The 22,728-nt window shown below is 37.0% G+C and overlaps 1 protein-coding gene across 2 annotated transcripts in view; it reads right to left on the bottom strand.

Annotated features, from left to right (window-relative positions):
- The window catches only part of ADAMTSL1 (ADAMTS like 1), a 979,130-nt gene that overhangs the window by 305,361 nt on the left and 651,041 nt on the right, over positions 1 to 22,728 (bottom strand). For both annotated transcript variants that reach the window (XM_033237422.1, XM_033237423.1), the window contains one exon: positions 14,540 to 14,776. In XM_033237422.1, coding sequence (XP_033093313.1) covers positions 14,540 to 14,776 — 237 coding nt within the window. The remainder of the gene's footprint in view (positions 1 to 14,539; positions 14,777 to 22,728) is intronic.

Below are 22,728 nucleotides of genomic sequence, written 5' to 3'. Positions count from 1 at the left end.
TGGGGAAGGAATAGTGTCTTTAAGAAGTGGTTCTGGGAAAACTGGATATCAATATGTAGAAGAATAAAATTAGATCCCCATTTTTTACTAAATATAAAATTAACCCAATATTGATTAAAGACTTAAATGTAAGATTTGAAATTGTAAAATTACTAGAAGAAAAGATTAAGGAAAAGCTCCACAACAAGGGTCTGGGCAAAGATTTTTTGGATAAGATCTCAAAAGCACAGAAAACAAAAACAAAAACAGACAAATAGATTACATGAAGCTAAAAAGCTTCTGCACAGCAAAGAAAACAACTAAAAACGGAAGAGCCAACTCACAGAATGGGAGAAAAGATTTGCAAATTATCCATCTGGCAAGGAATTAATAACCAGAGTATATAAGGAACTCAACAGCAAAGAAGCAAACAATTTCTGATAAAAAATGGACAAAAGACCTGAATAGATATTTGTTGAAGGAAGACACACAAACAGCTGACAGGCATGTGAAAAAATGCTCAACATTACAAATTACCAGGGAAATGCGAATCAAAACCACAGTGATATATCATTTCACTTCAGAGTGGCTATTATCAAAAGGACAAAAAAAAGCAAATGCTGGTAAGGATGCACAATAAGAGGAACACTTGCACACCATTGGTGGGAATGTGAGGTAGTACACTCATTATAGAAAACAGTATGGAGGATCCTCAAAAAACTAAAACTAGAACTACTATATGATCCAGCAATCTCACTGCTGGGTATATATCCAAATGAAAGGAAATCACTACATCAAAGAGATACCTGCATTCCCATGTTTATTCCAGCACTATTCACAATAGTCAAGATATATAATCAACCTAAGTGTTCATCAATTAATAAATGGATATAAAAGATGTGATATATACACACGATGGAATATTATTCAGTCATAAAAAATGAAAAAATGAAATCCTGTCATTTGCAGCAATATAGATGGAACTGGAGGTCATTACATTAAGTGAAATAAGCCAGGCACAGAAAGACAAATATTGCATGTTCTCACTCATATGTGGGAGCTAAAAAGTGGATCTCTTTGAGATAGACAGTAATATGGTGGTTACCAGAGGCTGGTAAGGGAAGCAAGAGGGGAACAATAAAGAGAAGTTGGTTATTGAGTATACAAACCCAGATAGAAGGAATAAGTTCTGGTATTTGACAGCACAGTGGGGAAAATTATAGTGACAATAAGTTATTATATATTTCCAAATAGCTAGAAAAGAAGAATTGTAATGTTCCCCATACAAAGAAAAGGTAAATGTTTTTGGTGATAGATACCCCAGTTACTCTAATTTGGTCTTTACACCTTGTATACCTTGTATCTCATTGTGATTTTGAGTTGCATTTCTCTAATGATCAATGATATTGAGCTTTACATGCTTGTTGGCTGCATGTATGTCGTCTTTGAAATGTGTCTGTTCATGTCCTTTACCCACTTTTTAATGGGGTTTCTTGGGGTGGTTTGTTTTGTAAACTTGTTTAAGTTCCTTATACATGCTGGATAATAGACGTTTGTCAGATGCATAGTTTGCGAATATTTTCTCCTATTCTGTAGGGTTATCTGTTTACTCTGTTGATAGTTTCTTTTGCTGTGCAGAAGCTCTTTAGTTTAATTAGATTTCATTTGTCAATGTTTGCTTTTGTTGCAATTGCTTTTGGCATCTTTGTCATGAAATATTTGTCAGTTCCTATGTCCAGAATGGTATTGCCTATGTTGTGTTCCAGAGTTTCTTTTAATAGTATTTAGTTTTACATTTCAGTCTTTAATCCACTTGAGTGAATTTTTGTCTATGAAATAACGAAGGGGTCCAGTTTCAGTCTTCTGCATATGGCTAGTCAGTTATCCCAGCACTGTTTATTGAACAGGGAGTCCTTTCCCCATTGGTTGTGTTTGTCAGCTTTGTCAAAGATCAGATGGTCACAGGTGTGTGGTCTTATTTCTGGGCTATTCTGTTCCATTGGTCTATGTGTCTGTTATCGTACCACTGTCATGCTGTTTTGGTTACTGTAGTCCTGTAGTATAGTTTGAAGTCAGGTAATGTGATGCTTCCAGTTTTGTTCTTTTTGCCTAGGATTGCCTTGACTATGGGGCTCTTTTAAAAATTCCATACAAATTTTAAAATAGTTTTTTTTCTGGTTCTATGAAGAATGTCATTGGTAGTTCGACAGGAATAACACTGAGTCTGTAAACTGCTTTAGGCAGTATGGCTATTTTAATGATACTGATTCTTCCTATCCATGAGCAAGGAATGTTTTTTCATTTGTTTGTGTTATCTCTGATTTTTTTTTTTTTTTTGAGCAATGGTTTGTAATTCTTATTGTAGAAAATTTTCACCTCTCTGCTTAGCTGTATTCTTAGATATTTTATTCTTTTTGTGCAATCATAAATGGAACTGCATTCCTGATCTGGCTTTCAGCTTGGCTGTTGGTGTACAGGAATGCTAATGATTTTTGTACAATGATTTTATATCCTGAGACTCTGCTGAAGTTGTTTATTGGCTTAAGGAGCTTTTGGGTTGAGCCCATGTGGTTTTCTAGACAGAGAGTTATGTTGTCTGCAAATAGAGACGGTGTGACTTCCTTTCTTCCTATTTGGATGCTTTTTATCTTTTTCTCTTGTCTGATTGCTCTGGCTAGCACTTCCAATATGATATTGAATAGGAGTGGTGAGAGAGGGCATCTTTGTCTTGTGCTGGCTTTAAAAGGGAATTTTCCAGCTTTTGCTCATTCAGTGTAATGTTGGCTGTGGGCTTGTCATAGATGACTCTTAATGTTTTTGGGTATTTTCCTTCAATATCTAGTTTATTAAATTTTTAACATGAAGAGATGTTGAATTTTATAAAAAGTATTTTCCTGCATCTGGGACTATTGTCTTTAGTTCTGTTTATGTGATGAATAACATTTATTGACTTGCGTACATTGAACCAATCTTGCATCTCTGGGATAATTTCAAAGGAAAAATTAAACAGATACAACTTTCAAAAAAGTTTTTTTATTAAGCTATAGAAACTTTCACTTCGTAAATGGAATAGCAAGATGGAAAACAATGTCAATATAGCAGAAGAACCCCTTCCATGAATAAAAATAATACTTGAATACACAAAAAAACCAGCCAAGGTGACAAAAATAAAATATTACAAAATAAATGAATTTCTATGAAATGTCACTTTCCAGCTTTGGAATTGGATAATGGGTAGAGATTGAATGAATTTTGAGGTGCTTCATAGAAAAAAACCTAGATCGAAGAGGCAGTTGATAGAAATATAGATGTTACCAAAGTATATTTGTGCTGTTATAACAAAATACCTGAGACTGGGTAAGTTATAATAAATGGAAATTTATTTCCTCACAATTCTGGAGACTGGGAAATTCATGATCAAGGTGCTGGCATTTGGTGAGGACCTTCTTGTTGCATCATCCATGGATCCATCTTTTTGTTTCTTTCAGGCCCCTAGTCATCTGGACAGTGCCCACCAATATCAAGCAAATTTTACCAACTCAGTCCACTGATTCACAAGGCAATCTCCTCCAAAAAAACCCTCAAAGACATACCTGGAAACAATGCTTCAGCGGCTATCTAGGCATCCCTAAATCTGGTCAAGTTAACACATAAAATTAACCATCATAGATGTTAAAGGTAACTGGTGAGGCCTTAGAAAGAAATGATGAACATTTAATCGGATACTGGAAGAAAGATGATTCCTGTTATACAGTGGCAGAGAACTTGGCTGTGTCATTTTCTGCCATTGAGTGGAAAGTAGAACTTTCAGCGAGGTATTAGTCCATTTTCATGCTGCTGATAAAGACATACCTGAAACTGAGCAATTTACGAAAAAAAGAGGTTTATTGGACTTACAGTCCCACATGGCTGGGGGTAGCCTCACAATCATGGCAGAAGGTGATAGGTACATCTCACATGGCAGCAGACAAGAGAAGAGAGCTTGTGCAGAGAAACTCCTCTTTTTAAAACCATCAGATCTCATGAGACTCATTCACTATCACAAGAACAGCACAGGAAAGACCTGCCCCCATAATTCAATCATCTCCTAACAGGATCCTCCCACAACACATGGTAATTGTGGAACTTACAATTCAAGATAAGATTAGGGTGGGGACACAGCCAAACCACATCATTCCACTCTAGCCCCTCCCAAACCTCATCCCCTTCTCATACTGCAAAATACAATCATCCTTCTCAACAGTCCCCCAAAGTCTTAACTCATTTCAGCATTAACTGAAAAGCCCACAGTCCAATGTCTCACCTGAGACAAGGCAAGTCCCTTCCACCTATGACCCTGTAAAATCAAAAGTAACTTAGTTATTTCCTAGACACAATGGGGATATAGGCATTGGGTAAATACAGCCATTCCAAATGGGAGAAATTGGCCAAAACAAAGGGACTACAGGCACCACACAAGTCCAAAATTCATCACAGCAGTCAAATCTTAAAGCTCCAAAGCGATCTCCTTTGACTCCATGTCTCATATCTGGATCACACTGATGCAAGAGGTGGGTTCCCGTAGTCTTGGGCAGCTCCGTTCCTGTGGCTCTACAGGGTACAGCCTCCTTCCTGACTGCTTTTACTGGCTGGTGTTGAGTGTCTACAGCTTTTCTAGGCACACAGTGCAAGCTGTCAGTGGATCTACCATTCTGGGTCTGGAGGATGGTAGCCCTTGTCTCACAGCTCTACTAGGTAGTATCCCAGTAAGGACTCTGTGGAGGTTCCGACTTGACATTTCCCTTCTGCACTGCCCTAGCAGAGGTTCTCCATGACAGCCCCACCCCTGTGGCAAACTTCTGCCTGGGCATCCAGGTGTTTCCATACATCTTCTGAAATATAGGTGGAGGTTCCCAAACCTTAATTCTTGACTTCTGTGCACTCACAGTCTCAACACCACATGGAAGCTGCTAAGGCTTGGGGCTTGCACCCTCTAAAGCTACGGCCCGAGCTCTACATTGACCCCTTTCAGCCATGGCTGGAACAGCTGGGATGCAGGGCACCAAGTCCATAGGGTGCACACAGCATGGGGACTCTGGGCCCAGCTCACAAAACTACTTTTTCCTCCTGTCTGTTACCCAGTTCCAAAGTTGCTTCCACATTTTCGGGTATCTTTTCAGCAGCACCCTACTCTACTGATACCAATTTATTGTATTAGTCCATTTTCACGCTGCTTATAAACATACCCAAGACCTAGCAATTTACAAAACAAAGAGGTTTATTAGACTTACAGTTTCATGTGGCTGGGGGGAGCCTCACAATCATTGTAGAAGGTGAAAGGCATGTCTCGCATGGCAGCAGACAACAGAAGAGAGCTTGTACAGGGAAACTCCCCCTTTTTATTTTATTTATTTATTTTTTTTTAATTTTACTTTATGTTATTTAGAGATGGAGTCTCACTGTGTCGCCTAGGCTGGAGTGCAGTGGTGCGATCTTGGCTCACTGCAACCTCCCCCTCCCCAGTTCAAGCAATTCTCCTGCCTCAGCCTCTAGAGAAGCTAGGACTACAGGCACCCTACACCACACCTGGCTAATTTTTTGTATTTTTAGTAGAGATGGGGTTTCACCATGTTAGCCAGGATGGTCTCAATCTCCTGACCTCATGATTCAACCGCCTCGGCCTCCCAAAGTGCTGGGATTACAGGTGTGAGCCACCGTGCCCAGCCTGAAACTTCGCTTTTTAAAAATCATCAGATCTCATGAGACTCATTCACTATCATGAGAACAGCCCAGGAAAGACCAGCCCTCATAATTCAATCACCTCCCACTGGGTTCCTCCCACAACATGTGGGAATTGTAGTAGTTCCAATTCAAGGTGAGATTTGGGTCAGAACACAGCCAAACCATATCAAACAATAAACTTATGCACTTAGCTGAGTAGATTTCCAAACACAGTATGGATGACTACAGCCTGGTTTCACCTTGGTACTTATAGTAAAACGTGAGAGCAAAGAGATAAACTGAGAGATGAACTGTTAAGCACTTGATTATTTGAAACATTTTCAGCTTATTCAGGTAGTGTGCTTTGGTGACAGGGCCAAGGTTATGGCTAGATAACCATGTGCTAAAGAAATTAGGCATGTGACTCATGAATCTCTCAAACATCTTAGCAGAAGCCAGGAATAGAGATGCAGTTATTCCGGAAAGAACTGTAGACGACCCCCTTGTTTGATGGCTTGGATGCCTGTTAATTGCAAGAAAGATTGATGTGATTTCTGAGAATTTCATACCAGCAGAAATACTGACAACCTAGAATAAATGTTCCAGAGATGTGACAAAGTGAGAGAAGAATGACTCTGAGGTCTGAGCCACAGATGCAGAAGCCTGGGCTGACTTTACCTCCTTGAGGTGAGAGGGCAGGACTGCCTCCTTGGCAGGCACATAGAATGAAGCATTGAGCCATAAGGATTACTCTCAGGCCTTGAAAACTAGTGGACTTTTTACCTGCTGGGTATCAGACATGCTTAGGACCTATGATCCCTTTTTCTTTTGTATTTTTTCCTTTTTGAGTGGGAATGGGAATCTACTTCTTCTTGTCTCACTGGTGCATTTTGGAAGCAGATAACTTATTTTTGGCTGCAAGTGTGCGCAGATGGAGACAAATGATGTCCCAGGATGCACCACATCCAAGTCTCAGCCATAGGTGATTCAGCTGATAGAATTTGGAGTTTTTGAGTTAATAATATTTTAGAGTTAGAGTTGATGCTGAAATGGGTTAAAACTTTTGGGATATTGGGATCACGTTAATATTTGTCACATGGGAAGGACGTAAATTTGGGAGTCAGACAGCTGGCTGTCATGGGTTGAACTGTGTCTGCTAAAATCAAAACCTCTGATGCCTATAAATGTGACCTTTTAAGGAAATAGAATCTTCGCAGATGTAACCAAATTAAGATGAATTCATAGTCCATTAGGGTGGGCTCCAATTTAATATGATTGCCGTCCTTATAAGAAGAGGTGAAGACACAGACATAGAGGGGAGAATGCCATTTGATAACACAGGCAGAGATTAGAGTGATGCAGCTGCAAGTTCAGAAACAGCAAGGCTTGATGGCTACTATTAGATGTTAGGAAGAGGCAAAAGAGGCAAAGGATTCCACCCAGAGCCTCAGAGAAAGCATGGTTCTGATGACATTTTGATTTTTGCATTCTGGCCTCATGAACTGTGAGGGAATAAATTTCTGTTGTTTTAAGACACCGTGTAAAGGAATTTGGGATTTTTTTTAACCTGAAAGCAAAAAAAATGCAATTGAAATGATTCAAGCAGATGAGAAATCAACCAAATCTGTATTTTAGAAAGAGCTCCCCATTTACAGTGAGGGGAATATAGTATAGTGACTACAGTACACTTTCCTGTTTACTTATCTCCACTCACAGTGAAAATTCTGGAAGGACAGGGATTGTCCTTCTTATCCATTAATGTATTTTCAGTATTTAGTATACTGTTAATCCCTAAGTAAAATTTGTCAGACAAATGAATTTTTTAAAGTTTTTCACAATAACTCTAAAAATGTATCATCTCTATGGAAAGAGATCTCAATCAATTTTATATCCTCAATAATCAACATAGAGCAGATTGTTGGAAGAATGCAAAAACAAGATTCCGAAACTAAGGAAATTCAACTAGTGAGCAGTAGTTAGTTTTATCTTTACTATGTTACGAAAAGAGGAGAATAAGAAAGACTGTGCATTAAATATTTTAAGCAACACCATTCTTCCATGTGGAATTAGATTATAAAGTACAGAAGAAAAAAATGTCCAACACCTTATTTCTGACATCATCACCTTTGGAATAACTGGAGGACATTTGATACTAGTGACTTAGGTCACAGACAGAGATGGAGAAGTAATCATTCCATTCAATTCATTTCCAAACTACTCACCACAGGAATTATTAAAAATGAAAAGAATTTCTTTGTTAGAAGTATGGTTCATTTTAATGTTGCCAGAATAAAGTATAGACATCAAAACTCTGTGATTCAATTTATTGCTTATTTCTGTACTGTATTATTCATTTAAAAATAATATTATATAAGGCACTACTTGAAAGGAATTCTTTTCCTTTTTGAAATGCTTAATTATTTGAAATAGCAATAAGCAATATTATATTCATGATAAAAGGCTTGTTTATAATCATACTTTTTCTTTTGATATATATTAGGTATCAGCTGATGAATTCTATTAATTATGAAAATAAAACATACTTTTCTCTATTTGCTTTCAAAATAACCTCAAAATTATTTTTAACAGCAGCAGATGTTCTATCTGTAAATTTATGCTACTCTTTTAAAAAATACATTTAAAACAGAAACCAGCTTTGTGCTTTACAACAAATATAAATAGGGGTAATTTGGATAATGAAAATAAATGAATAACAGCAGTACTAATAGAACTGATCCTATTTGTGATGGCTCATTAACTCTGTACAGGATGTAATTCACTGCCCTGGATCAGGAGTTGATAATTGGACAATGTGGAGCTATTTACAAAAGATGACTGCAATAAGAAATTAACAGAGTCTGTTCATTCATTGGGAAGTCAGCACCCCTTTCGTATGTCTAACCATATTAAATCATGCACTCAGAAAGGCTGTAAGGAAGAAAAAGAAAAAGATAAGAAATAACTTGGGTACAATTAATACTAGTAGTATTTACCAAGCTCATAGTAAGCACTTTAAATGCATTTGATTACTTAATCTTCATTCTAATCCTATTCTTAAAATTATTATCCTCATTTTGCAGATGACAAAACTGAGGCTTAGGAACTTGCTCAAAGGCACATGCCAATGAGTGGTGGAGCTTAGATTCCAACCTAGATGGTATGATTCCAGAGCCTCTGTCCTTAACTATTCATACAATGATAAATTGCTTCCCTAGCTCAGCCCTCTCTCCAACTTCATCTAGTCTGGAATGATAATGAACAAATAAGAATCCCAGTGTTTCTCAGTCTGAGATGCAAGGTGAAGAGGGATAACACAATGACCCCCCGGGGACGATTATCAGATTCTAGGAGGGAGAAAAGGAGAGAAAGGAGGAGAAAGTGGTTTGAAAAGGTATATTCATTAAACCTATTGTTTTCATAATATTAATGACAGAATTACAGCTAGACAAAATCTGAGCCCATGGGATAAACTGAAGAAATAATGTAGGGAGCATAGTTAGAAAATGTTGATAAACACCAGTACTCTCTGACCGCTAGTCTGTCATTAACTAGCCATAGACTCCAGGGAAAATCATACAATGATTTCCTGGGACTGGACTAGATGATCTCAAAGGCCCTGCTTTCAAACGCTGGGCTGTGAAGCGCTATTAGTGACAATTTCTGTGCTCTGGAAAAAAAAAAAAAGAGTAAAGTAAGGGGTAGTAACTTTCTCATAAGGCAAACTATCTCCAGTTCAAAGAATTGTCTTTTATTCTGAAATTAGCTTCTTACTACTTTCTTGTGATGAACGTTTCAATTGTGAAGTGATGATGGGGATAGTACATAGTAGGAGGTCTTTTTTTGTTTTTCTAAAGTCACTACCTAACCAATTAAGAAGTTTGTTACTTTGTCACATCCTGGAAAGTTTTTTGAAACGTTACAGAGTTATAAAATCTTATATAGGGAACCACTAGTTTAATATATTTTCCAACTCAAAATTTTCAGAGTCTTCTACATTTCTACAGCACTTTACACTTTATTAAACATTTTCACATGTATTATCTCACTTTGGTACACTATGGTCTAGGAGACAATCCATTTTCCACAGATTGAAAAATAGAGCTTAGGGAGGCTGCGTAACTTGACCAAGATTACACAGTTCATTAAAGAGGAGCTAGATTCAAACTCATGTTTTATTTATTTATTTATTTATTTATTTATTTATTTATTTAGAGACGGAGTCTTGCTCTGTCACCCAGGCTGCAGTACAGTGTTACAATCTCGGCTCACTGCAACCTCTGCCTCCCAGGTTTAAGCCATTCTCCTGCCTCAGCCTCCCAAATAGCTGTGAATACAGGCACCTGCCACCACGCCTAGCTAATTTTTGTATTTTTAGTAGACATAGGGTTTTGATATGTTGGCCAGGCAGGTCTCGAACTCTGGACCTCAGGTGATCCGCCCTCTTCAGCCTACCAAAATGCCCAGATTACAGGCATGAGCCACAGCGCCTGACCCCAACTCATGTCTTTTGACTTTAAATTCTGTCTGCTTTCCAATCTAAGTGAATCTGGCCATGATAGAACGTAAGAAAGGTGTCTTCAATACATAGAATTAATAAATCTGAATTTCTGGAAGACAGGCCTTTTGTGTCTTTTAAGAGCTCTCCAGGTGATTCTGATAGCCAAATGGTCTGAGCCTCTATATACCTGGCCTCACTGGAAAGAATAGGAGTTTTGAACTCAGAACTGGGAGTCTCTGGGCAAGATATAAAATCGACCTGAGATTCCAGTTTCTTCATCTGTGAAATAAGGATAATGATGTCTAACACGCAGAACTGTGAATATTTGAAAAAAAAAAAAAACTACCTAGATATGGTAGTCACTCAAAAATGGAAGCTATTATCATTACTACTACTGCCTCGTATGATGCTGTATTATTACCAGGTAAGAATTAGGTATATATTACAAATAGTGATGATTCTGGAATTTTCCTGAAGCAAATTTACAATAAATACATGTCACCCAAATTATTCTTGATCTCAGGACAGTCTCCAGGTCTCAGTTTCCTTCTCAATGTAAAAGCAGTATCTGTGAACTGCTAAGCTATCTTCTGGCTCTAAAAAGTCCAGGACTCTATGATTCTGTTTAACAGTTAAAGACTCAGTCTTGAGAATGTGGCTCTTTGAAGAGTATTAAACAGGTATACTTGAAATAAATTAGTGCATATGAATGACAAATCTCTATAGCCATGCTGTCATTTTCTATCAAGGTAAGACTATGTGCAAATCCAAATATTCATTTACTTGTAGTTTGTGATTTATATCTACCTATGCTCAAAAATATTTGAAGCAGTTTACCCCCCGAAATTATAATAAAACAAAAATAAAACCAGAGAAAAAGCTAAGAATCCCTAATGAATAGGGTAGACAAGGAAGAAAAGGGAAAAATAGGGCAGGGGAAATGACTTTTTTTCAGGAAACTAGGAGAAGCCATTTATGAAAACTGCACATTTGTGGGTGTATCACCTGAAGTCAGGAGTTCGAGACCAGTCTGGCCAACATGGTGAAACCCCGCCTCTACTAAAAATACAAAAATTAGCTGGGCATGGTGGCACGTGCCTGTAATCCCAGCTACTCAGGAGACTGAGACAGGAGAATTGCTTGAGCCTGGGAGGAGGAAGTTTCAGTGAGCTGAGATCATGCCACTGCACTCTAGCCTAGTCAACAGAACGGGACTCTATCTCAAAAAAATAATAATAATAAAATAAAAGTTAGCTTTAAGATTACTGACCATGTTTTAAAAAAAATAAAAATAAGGTTTTTTCCTCAATGTTTGTTGCCAAAGTCTGAAAATAGTTATCATCAATATTCAGGTGCAATTTAAATGAAGGATTATTGTCTAAGTAGAATGGAATTTATAGATTTAAATTCTTTTTTGAGGTAGCGGTGTCTTTCAACTTTTCTTTTGCTATCTTTACCCTTGTTCTTCTGAAAGAGTATATACTGCAGGTAAGTATTTCATCTTTATTCCTCTATCATCTTCTCATCCTCTGTTTCTCTACTCGTTTTGTAAAATTTAAATAGGTTTTAATCATGAAGACACAGGCTGTGATGGTAGTGATAAAACAGAATCCAAGATGACATCCCTTACAAATCCATATTACATTGCAGTTTTTGATCCTCTGAGCGTGTTTGATTTATTACTTTCTACCCTCTGTTATAATCAAAATGAAAACTCCTTCCTGGTTTTAGACTCAGTTTTCGTTCTGTTCCTGCTATCATTGTCCTGGCCCAAGCTCATGCCTTGCCTCACTTCCCACTGTAAAAGCCTCCAGTGAAGCTGGTCTCTCCCTCCGGAGCCTTCCACTTCAAGCTTCTTGCAACAGTAGCTATAATAATCTTTCTTTCTTTTTTTCTTTTTTTTTGAGATGGAGTTCCATTGCCCAGGCTGGAGTGTAGATCTCTAGCTCACCGCAACCTCCACCTCTCAGATTCAAGTGATTCTCCTGCCTTAGTCTCCCGAGTAGCTGGGATTACAGGAATGTGCCACCATGCCCAGCTAATTTTTATATTTTTAGGAGAGATGGGGTTTCTCCATGTTAGTCAGGCTGGTCTCATACATCCGACCTCAGGTGATCCACCTTCCTCGGCTTCCCAAAGTGCTGGCAATAAAGGTGTGAGCCACTGTGCCTGGCCTATAATAATATTTCTAAAGTAGAGCTCTGATTACGTCTTTTCACTATTAAAGTCTTTCTTGGTCATCCATGGTTTACCACGGTCCTGTCTGCTATTCAAGCCTCCATGATTCTCTCCCAAACTACCTCCCTCTTCTTACTGCAGAGCTAGGTCTTATCTGGCTCTCCAGCCAAACTAAATGTCTTGTTAGTGCTTAAATGCAATCTTTGTTTTTCCATCACCTTTACTACATGATTGCCTCTAACAAGACAAATAAATGAAGAACATAATAATAATAACCAGTCATTATTTCTATGTATAAGTCACAATGCTTTTCAAATACGGTATAATTTACATTTGCTCCCAAATCTGTCGCACTCATAAGAATCTAAGTTAAAGCATGTTTATACTTGTAACCCAAAGTCCAGTACTATCACTCTATATTTATTATATATGAAATTTATTCCTTAGCAACTAAGATAGGATTATCTTTCAGTTGCTAAGGTACATGAGGCCTGCTGGCAGGATTAGTTTAGGAAAAAATATGCCACATTGAACTCCCATGCAAAAGAAACAAATGAAACCTAATTTGCTGAGCTGTCTTGTTTATTTTGGTTCATTCAGCAGGGTAATATAGTAGCAATAACATTGAACTGGATCTCAGGAGATGTGGAATTTAGTCCGATTTCTGGCATGACAAAACATACAGCTTTCAGAAGATTATGTACATTTTCTGGTCCTCAGTTTTTCCACTTCTAAAACGGAAATCTTCCTTGCTTTTACTCAAACAGTATACATACATAGGGAGTTATTATTATTTTGTTTGCCATTCCCTACAACACAGCCCCCTTTCTAAATCTATTTGCTTTACAATTCTCTACTATTCCTAAAGTTTTTTTCAGATTCCATAATTCCATTTCAATACCACTAAGAGTCCTAGAGGAGGAAGTGAATAGCAAACATCAGAAATGATTTGTTCAGATATATTGCTTTTAGATTGTTGATTGAATAAGTCTTAAGGCCCTTCCTAGCTTTAAAATAGTAAAATTTCATATTTGAATTTACACCTGAAATTCATATATCTCTTGTATATAAGGAAAGCTTCAGACATGTTTCATCATCTGCATTCTCCTATATGACACCAGTTTCTCTGTTTCATGATTTTAAACTTTATGAAGGTTGACTATGTCTGTTTCCCTCTTGTATACATAAAACCTTGCCTGACATCTCAGATCTCTTCTAGTCATGTACACTATAGCTTTTGCCATTACATCCAAATATAGATGTTAAGTTTTAAAAAAAATGAATTTGAAACAACAAATTACTAAAACATATTTTATATTTCTCTTATATTCCTAGCCATGATATTACAGAATCTGAAGAGAGAAAATTTCAGCTGATATCATATTGCAAAAGGCAAATATTCTCAAAATTTTGTGTCTGCTTCATGAAATATAAAAGTATACAGTCAAATATAGCACACAGAAAACTAATAGCAACTGCTTGCTCCAAAAACTAGACTGGTCATCCTAATCCAAAAAGTGGACCTGAAAATAAAGATGGCAAAGACATGACAAACATACAAACTGTTACTCACCTTACTAATTCCCTACATAAAGTAGACATTGATGAATGGATGGATACCAGAAATCAAACCTTTTTGTAATCCTGTTTTAAAGATTTAACCGGCTTAAGTCCAACCTAGCTGGCTCTTTCATGACTTTCTCTGCAGTTTGTTTGAATTTTCAGTACAATGGAAATTACAGTAAAGTAGCAAGTTTTCCTGTAGTTTACTTGGGGATTTTAGAATTGATCTTACCTGATTTATTCTGAAACTGAGTAAATGAAAATCAAGGCTTCTAAATACACACACACACACACACACACACACACACTTCAGGAATAGCCAATATGGGGGTAATTTCAAAGTCTAGTACATAATTGACAAACACTATTCAAAAATTTTTAGTCTTTTATATTCAAGTGACACTCAGGGAAAGAAAAATAACTCTAGTACACTTTTCCTTCATGCAATACAACACCTTGTACTTTTCACTGAAATCACACCTTAATTTTCAAATCTTTCACCACTTATAAGCTCTAAAAAGCATAAATATGAGTGATTCAGAGAGTGAGACTATGTAAACCATTTACACAAAGACACTGAAACCTTCTGGACAAGTTGAATGAAAACAAATCAGCACTTACTTGGCATAAACCACTGATGCACATATCCAAAGATTCTGTATAGCAACGAGTACCATCTAAGACCTTAGGTGCTAGTTCAACAACCAGGGCTGTTCCTTTGGCTTGGCACTTGAGTGAACATGGGTTGTCAGGGTCATTAGACACAGGAAGCCATTCATAGAACTGGCCATGGTGCTTGACATCGTTATGAGCTGAGCATTGCTGAGCTCGGAAATCACCTGCTTCTGGTGGGCAGTCCTGGAGAAAAAAGAGAGAAAGGACAAACAAAGGTTAAGAGGATACCCCCAATACGAAACCAGAGCAGCTATATGGTCTGCTTAGATCTTAGAAAGAAAAACAAATGTCCTGGTCATGGCAGATGGAACTTATAATATCATCTCAGAGCTTATATAATTATTTGGCTTTCAAAATGTAGAAATCTGAGAAAGTAATCACCTCAAAATACATTTTCTGATTGAGTTTAAATGGAAAAATAACTGGCTTGAAATAGATATTCTGATTAGTTGGGACATACATTTTTTGAAAGTTATTTATTGGTTCATGAATTCTTCCATGTTGTACTATCATTTTGACTTCCTCGTAAGTAGAACCTAGTAATGTCAGAGGATTAGTTGAAATTATTTGTCTCTTTCAGTTCTGATATTGAGAGCTATGACAATTCTTTATTTGAATAACTAGCAGTAAAAAGTTATAATAATTTCATTCAAAAAGTTTTTGTGGAGTTGTAACTTTTTGTCTAGGACTTAGGCTGCATAGCATCCAGAATTAAACATGGGGAACAAAAAATACGAAACCATTTATATATGAATTGCTTTGGCTTAAGGCAGCATAGCAGAATGGAAAGAGCATGGACTTCCTCCTGAGATGAGTGGGTGGGTGCAATGCAGTGCAGAGTTACTGCCCTATTCTAACACAGGGAAGCCTAGTCTTGTATTAGAACAGAGACAATAACTCTGCACAGCTCTCAAGGTTGTTGTGAGAAGCTCATGAGCTCATGCTGGCCAAATATCCGCACAAGGAATATACTGACTAGATGGTAGCTATTACTATGATTATTTAATGAGGCCACAGAAGACAAAGGGATGAAGTATTAGCAGATTCTCTCAATTTGAGTTTTAAATTATAGTTACAGATCAATGGAAAAATAAGAATCTTTTTGATGAAGTTTCATAAAGGGCAATTTAAAATGTAAAACTGTAGCTAACAATGGCCATTAACTAATGAATAATAAACTTCAGTAAAAGCAAGTAAGATTTAATTTTAAAAAGGCAAATATTGCCTATCCCTTGGAAAGGCTTTTTGATAGGGTTATCTTATTCCACAAGCCTTCAGATTAAAATTTACTGTGGAAGACTGTCATCGACTCTCCAGCTGTAGAAAGGCTTTTATTCTAATTTTTTTGTTTTAAATAAAGGATTTCCATGTGGCCTTCAGCAGTTCCCTGTTAACTACATTATCATAGCAAGAGTACTCTTATATAAGGTTTCTTTCTCTGAAAATCTCTTTACCTTTAAATAAGCATTCTAAGAACAGGATTGAAAATTTTGACTCTTTTCCAAAACGTTAGTGATACTATTTAAACAGCATATAAAGCTCTGGTAATTGAGGGAGCACAAATTCTTTCTAGGCAATGTGGGGTAGAAACAAATATTCATTTAGGATGAACATGAAATTGTTAAAATACAATAAAAAATGTAAAAGACATTTCAGGGTTAGTATTATGTGTTCTCAGAGTGAATAAAACGTAGTAGTAAAGGAAAAGAATAATGTATATAACATACGTATAGATACACAGGCACCCAGCAAGGCTTAACATTTGGAATATTGTCTGAAAAGAGTATGATTAAAATTTACTACTTATTAATTTTTTAGATAATAGAAGGCAGTTTAAATTTTTAAAGATCCATAAATAAATAAACATATGTGCTGTACAGGCTGTTTACTTGTTTATTTTGTAAAATAAAACAAAAACTACAACCAGCAAAACTATATTATGAATTACAACACAGGTAAATTGCTTCAAACCATGACATACAATACAAATTAACTTTATTTTGTTTTGTTTTACTTTATTTTATTTTATTTTAGTTTTGAAATGGAGTCTTGCTCTGTCTCCCGGGGTGGAGTACAGTGGTGTGATCTCGGCTCACTGCAACCTCTGCTTCCCAGGTTCAAGCAGCTCTCCCACCTCAGCCTTCCGAGCAGTTGGGATTATAGGTGCATGTCCCCACACCCAGCTCATTTTTTAAATATTTTTAGTAGAGACGGGGTTTTGCCATGCTGGCCAGGCTGGTCTCGAACTCCTGACTTCAGGTGACCCACCTGCCTTGGCCTCCCAAACTGCTGGGATTACAGGCATGAGATACTGCAACTGGCCACAAACAACTTTAAATGTTTAATACCAGCTCCTTTCAGACCATATGTTCTAGAGCACAGAGAAACTGGTTTAATATTAACTCTTAATGAACTCACATTCCAAAGACAAGACTTCCACTTGCCTAACGTACAAATTCTACCAATATCTGCCTAGGCCTCACTTACTAACTTCTGCCCTAAGACAACTCTATAATTGACAACTGCCCCCAAACTCTACACGTAGCCTTCCTTAAATTTCCCCACTTGAGATATGATAGAGTCTCTGCCAAGGTTCTGCTCTCCCCTGCTTAGCATGTTTAATAAACCTACCTTTATATGATCTACAAGTTCCTGGTCATTGCATGGGAGTGTCTACAGTTGAACGGACAGTTTAGCAATGTTTAAATACAGTATTTTCATTTGATAATACATATCATCCCAGGAGTCACTTGATTACTCAGTAGTACAGAAGAAATAGAGTACATTGTACTGAAGGTACAGTACTTTATTATACTGAAATACAATACAGCAGAACATTGATGAAATTGTTTGAAATGGTTCCAAACTCCTCTTAAAATTTCCTTTGTCTCCTTTTTCTACACAAGTGAAACAGCTAGAAGGGTCAGGCTGAATCACCTCTGCCTTAACGAGAGGAAGATATAATTAAGAGACCTCTTAATATGAACCAGAAAAAATGTTCTGCACTTTTCCAATTCTGAGAAAAGTGTCAACTATGTTTTTCAATTGATAATGCAATATCATCTTAGTACAGACATAAAACCTCTACAGAGTCTCCTGTGATTCCCTTCTGTTCAATAAATTGTGTTGGTTCTTCCCACCTTTCCTAAAACAAATAAGACCTAAAGGCAGTCAAAGGTAAAACAATGAAGTTAAAATGTTAAGACCTTTAGGTTCTGTTTTCTGTGACAAATACAGTAAACATATTTAGACACATCATAGAGAATCAACATGCAGACAGATGTTCTTATTTGCAATTCATCTGTATCTAATGGCTTCAAGAACACCTGTTACAAGTTTTATGGTTTCACAACTAGAGAAATAGCTCTGGGAAGAATAATGCTTAAGAACATCTTCACTCAGTTTTATCACTCCTGTCTTTCCTTCCACCTATATTTTTGTAGGGGTGGGAAAATATATTTTGCTAAATTGAGAATGCTCTTAAAACCTGGAGTTCAGAGTTGGACACTGAACTTGAACCTTTTTAGTGTGTGAGTTTATTTGTACTTGGCAAAATGCAACTTCCTGTTTCAAGAAAAAGGACTTAAGAAAACTTATAAAACAGGTTCAGAAAGCTTCTTGGACATCAAATAGCTTTTACAAAATAACATTTTGATGATTTAAGTGTAAATGAATCAGAAACATATGAATCAAATTTCCCTTGAAATATGCATGTTTAAAAATTAAGGGGAAGAAGGATTTGGCAAAACATTCTTTGTTTGAACCGAAAACATTTCAAGCATAGTTCAAGACATCCATTGAACCCCTAATGCATCTGGGATCATCCAGCTGCAAGAGTGGAAACTCAAGCAGTCATTGTAACCTCTTGTTCCACAAGTATGCTAATACAAATGATTTGTATAGAGAGTTACCATCTACAAAGTTTTTGGTTTTTAATTATAAATTGGTCCATGAAACCACTACACTTCCTGACCCTTTTGTGGGGTTTTTTGGTCTTTTTTTTTTTTTTTCTTTTTGTGGCGAATGGGGTCTTGCCCTTCATTCTCCAGGCAGGTCTTGAAGTTGCTCAGACAGGTATGGAGCTCCCGGACTCATGCTCTCCTTCCACCTCTGCCTCCCTAAGTGGCGGGATTACAGGTGTAAGCCACTATGCTTGACCCTTTTAAAAGTCAGATTTAGAAAATGATAACCTACCTGTTTTGAAAAATACTTAACATATTTTACTGGCCATCATCTTTGAAATATCAGCTTTTGGAGACATGCTTTTTGATACTACAAGTAATCAGTTTTAACCATGAGGGGTAGTTTTCTTTAAGGAAAACTGAATGTAGAATGTACTAAATATATATAATGTGGGATTTCTGCTCTCATAAAACCCTAGTGGTAGGAATAATAAACTTTAAATTGGCATATTTAAGATGAAGAATAAAACAAATGAATTATGGTTTAAATATGCTTACATGTATTTATAGATTTTTGCACTGAACTTGGCTCATAGAAAGACTGATGGAGACAATTAAAATAGTCAAAAAGTCTAGTAGTTATATCGACCAAATGCATTCCATCTCCTAACAAGAACCTGGCAAAAAATACAGTGTGGCAGGGGTGCACAGGACTAAAGACTCCCACTTCCAGCCCCTCATACATCTCCAGAATTGCCATCAAATAGAAATGGAGCAAGAGAAAGCAATCTAATACTTTTTCTCTTGGTTTCCTGCCTATTTCCAATAAACTCTAAATACACCTGTGGATTGACAGCTCTGTGTCATGTTACTGGGCTAAGACCTCCTCACTACAAAAGCCTATTTTCTTTGAAATAATCACATGATCCCACGAATTACTGTATTTAGCCATTTAATATAATAATTTTTCTCCTCAAGTTTTAAGCACTTTAAACGGTATCAGAGCTCTTTTCTTTAAAAGCACAAAATAAAATCTGACCTTTTATTTGCTCCCATTATAATTCATAAAGTCCATGGAGTTCTGCCATATATGAATCCAATTCAAAACATTTTCTGGTTAATCAACTATCCAGTGGGAAAGATAAGATGGATCCCAGATGTCCCCTGACGATGACGGTAGATCAGATTACACTGTGGGACAAAGGAGGGTAAGGGTTCCCAGAGTTTACTCACCGGGTGAAATGTAAAAGATTCTATCACAGCAGCTCAGGTGGCAGCATATAAAAGGTTTTTAAAGTGACTTTGAAAAATATACGGAATGTAGATTCAGGGTCAGAAGAAGCATTAATTTTTCTTTATTTTCATTCTTTTTAAAGAAGGCATTTTCCTTCAGAGAGACATACCTCTGCTTTTCCTCTGCCCTTAAATATTCAGTGGTTGTCCTATTCTATTAATTTTGTTGTTTCATTTAACCTATTATATGAGTGCCATGCTATTAATGCTTTTATGTGTAGAATCAATATTGGTATCTCATAGTGTCCAGAACCTTGGAAATCATATTCAGATGACTACATGTACTGTAGTAACCGGCCAAAAAATCCATGCTTCTGACTTAATTTTCCTCTCTTAAAAATGTACTTTTAAACCCCATACTACCTCTCCACACTGTCCTAATCACTCACTCTCCACAACAGTTACTATACAAGAAATACAGTTAGAATTGCCTAACAAGGCATCTACTCTATCCTCCAACAACTGTGGATGATCACTTTATGATCAAAACATATGTAGAAATTTACCAGCTACTGGATGATGTTAGAAAATGTTACCAGTTTTTTTACCCTCAAAATATTAGGAATCCTCAGTTTACTGACAGTAAAACAAGAAAAGATTACCATAAAAGGCCGCTCTATAATAAATGGATAAATGCTCTGGAAAATATATCCTCTAAAGCTTTCGAATCTTTTAGCACACCTAAGTAGATGGTGGGCTGTCTCTTTTAGATATTTTGGTCTTTGTTACTTGGCTTTCTGTATCTTTTATTCAAAGTTAAAATGAAACCACTGAATAGCAAATATCCATTGATAAAATCCAACGTACTGTATTTTGTTCTCGGAAAAAAAAAATTAATGTTTCAATTTCTATTTGCAACTCCGACCTCCTCGCTTGAAATTCAGACTTACATACAGTAGTCCCCCTTATCCGTGGTTTTGCTTTCTGGGGTTTTAGTTACCCACAGTCAACCACAGTTTGAAAACAGGTGAGCACAGTACAATAAGATATTTTGAGAGAACAAAAGAGAGACCACATTCACCCAAGTTTTATTACAGCATGTTGTTACAGTAGAGTTATAATAGCATAGAGTTATAACAGTATAGTTATAATAGAGTTGTAACAATACAATAGAGTTTATTACAGTGTATTGTTATAAAAATTCTATCAACATTAAATGTTAAAATTCTATTTTATTATTTTTGCTAATTTATAAATGTGATTTATAAATTAAACTTTATCATATGTATGTATGAGAAAATATCTATATTTTCTTACGTAAGTACACACATACATTCATTGTATGTATGTATAAGAAAATATCTGTATTAGTATCTATAGGGTTAGGTACTACCCGCAGTTTTAGACATCCACTGCGGATCTTGAAGCATATTCCCTGAGGTTAAGGGGGGACTACTGTGTACAAGTGCTCACTTGCCATCTGGATATCTAAGACACTGGAAACTCATCATGTCCAAACCTGAATCTCCCTGATCCTCCTGCAACTCCCATGAAATCTGATCTCCCTGCAGCATTCCCCATCCCAGTCAGTGTCAACTCTGTACTTTTCAGGCCAAAAACTTTTTTTTTCTTTTGTCTGGCTCTGTCACCCAGGCTAGAGTGCAGTGGCATGATCTCGGTTCACTGCAACTTCTACCGCCTGGGTTCAAGTGATTCTCCTGCCTCAGGCTCCTAAATAACTGGGATTATAGGCGTGTGCCACTATACCTGGCTAATTTTCTGTATTTTTAGTAGAGACAGGGTTTCACCATGTTGGCCAGGCTGGTCTTGAACTCCTGACCTCAAGAGATCCACCTGCCTCGGCCTCCCAAAGTGCTGAGATTAAAGGCAAGAGCCACCTCGCCCAGCCTGGCCCAAAACTTTAAAGCAGTGGTTTTCAAACTTAAACATACATCACAATCACCTGAAGACCTTTTAAAAATACAAGATTGTTGGGGTCCCACCCTCCAGAGCTTCTGATTCAGTAGACAGGGGGTGAGGCTTAATAATTTGCATTTCAAACAAGATCCCAGGTGATGCGAATGTTGTTAATTTGGCAATCACACTTCGACAACCACTGCCTTAGAGCCATATTTGACTTCCACATCCAATCTATCAGAACTATTTTTCTAGATACAAAAAACACAGAATCCGACCACAAACAAGTCCAAGGAGCCATCATGTCATGCCTGCATTCCTGCAATAGTCTCCTTATTTCCCTTCTGCCCTTGCTCTCCTGGAAAGTTTTGTCAACACAGTGACCAGAATGATCTTATGAGAGACCCCATCATCCCTCAGGCCTATCACATCCTATTGTCCTTGCTCACTTAGCTCCAGTCACCCTTGATTCTTCTGGAATCAAGGTCCTGCATCTTCAGTGACACTCCAGGAACACTCTTACTTTAGGATGCCCGCATTATCCATCCATTCTGCCTGGAATTCTCTTTGCCCTGATTCTGAGGGGTGAATTACCTCACCTTTATCAAGTCTTTGCTCAAATGTCACCTCTACAAAGCTTAGGCTGCCTACTCTGTGTACAACTGCGATCCCACTCCCACTGCTGATTTGTCTTTATCCCGCTCAACTTTCCTTTTTCCTATCACACTTAGTCACCTTCAAGTATATCAGATAATTTACTCATTTACTGTGCTTGATATTTTATTTTCTGTCTTCTTCTGCTACAGCAGAACCTCCAGAAGGACAGCAATCTTTTCCCGTTTGGCTTTCTGTTACATACCAGGTACTCAAATATTTGTTGAAAGAATGACTAACACATTGAATAAAGGAAACAGAGGTCATATTTTTTATTGTGGGAACTCCAGTTCTGCTTTCATAAGTCTTGCAGGAATTTAAATCTTAGTTTTCTAATTGATGGAATATCTAATTTTTTTCTTTCTTTCAAAAAAATTTATGAGAATAAATTTACAAGAATACTAATACATTTCAGACACTAGGAAATTT

Source organism: Trachypithecus francoisi, unplaced genomic scaffold (genome assembly GCF_009764315.1).
Source record: "Trachypithecus francoisi isolate TF-2019V2 unplaced genomic scaffold, Tfra_2.0 Lachesis_group16, whole genome shotgun sequence".
Lineage (NCBI taxonomy): Eukaryota > Metazoa > Chordata > Mammalia > Primates > Cercopithecidae > Trachypithecus > Trachypithecus francoisi.
The sequence above is the reverse complement of the archived record's forward strand: the minus strand, read 5'-3'. Positions and strand labels throughout refer to the sequence as shown.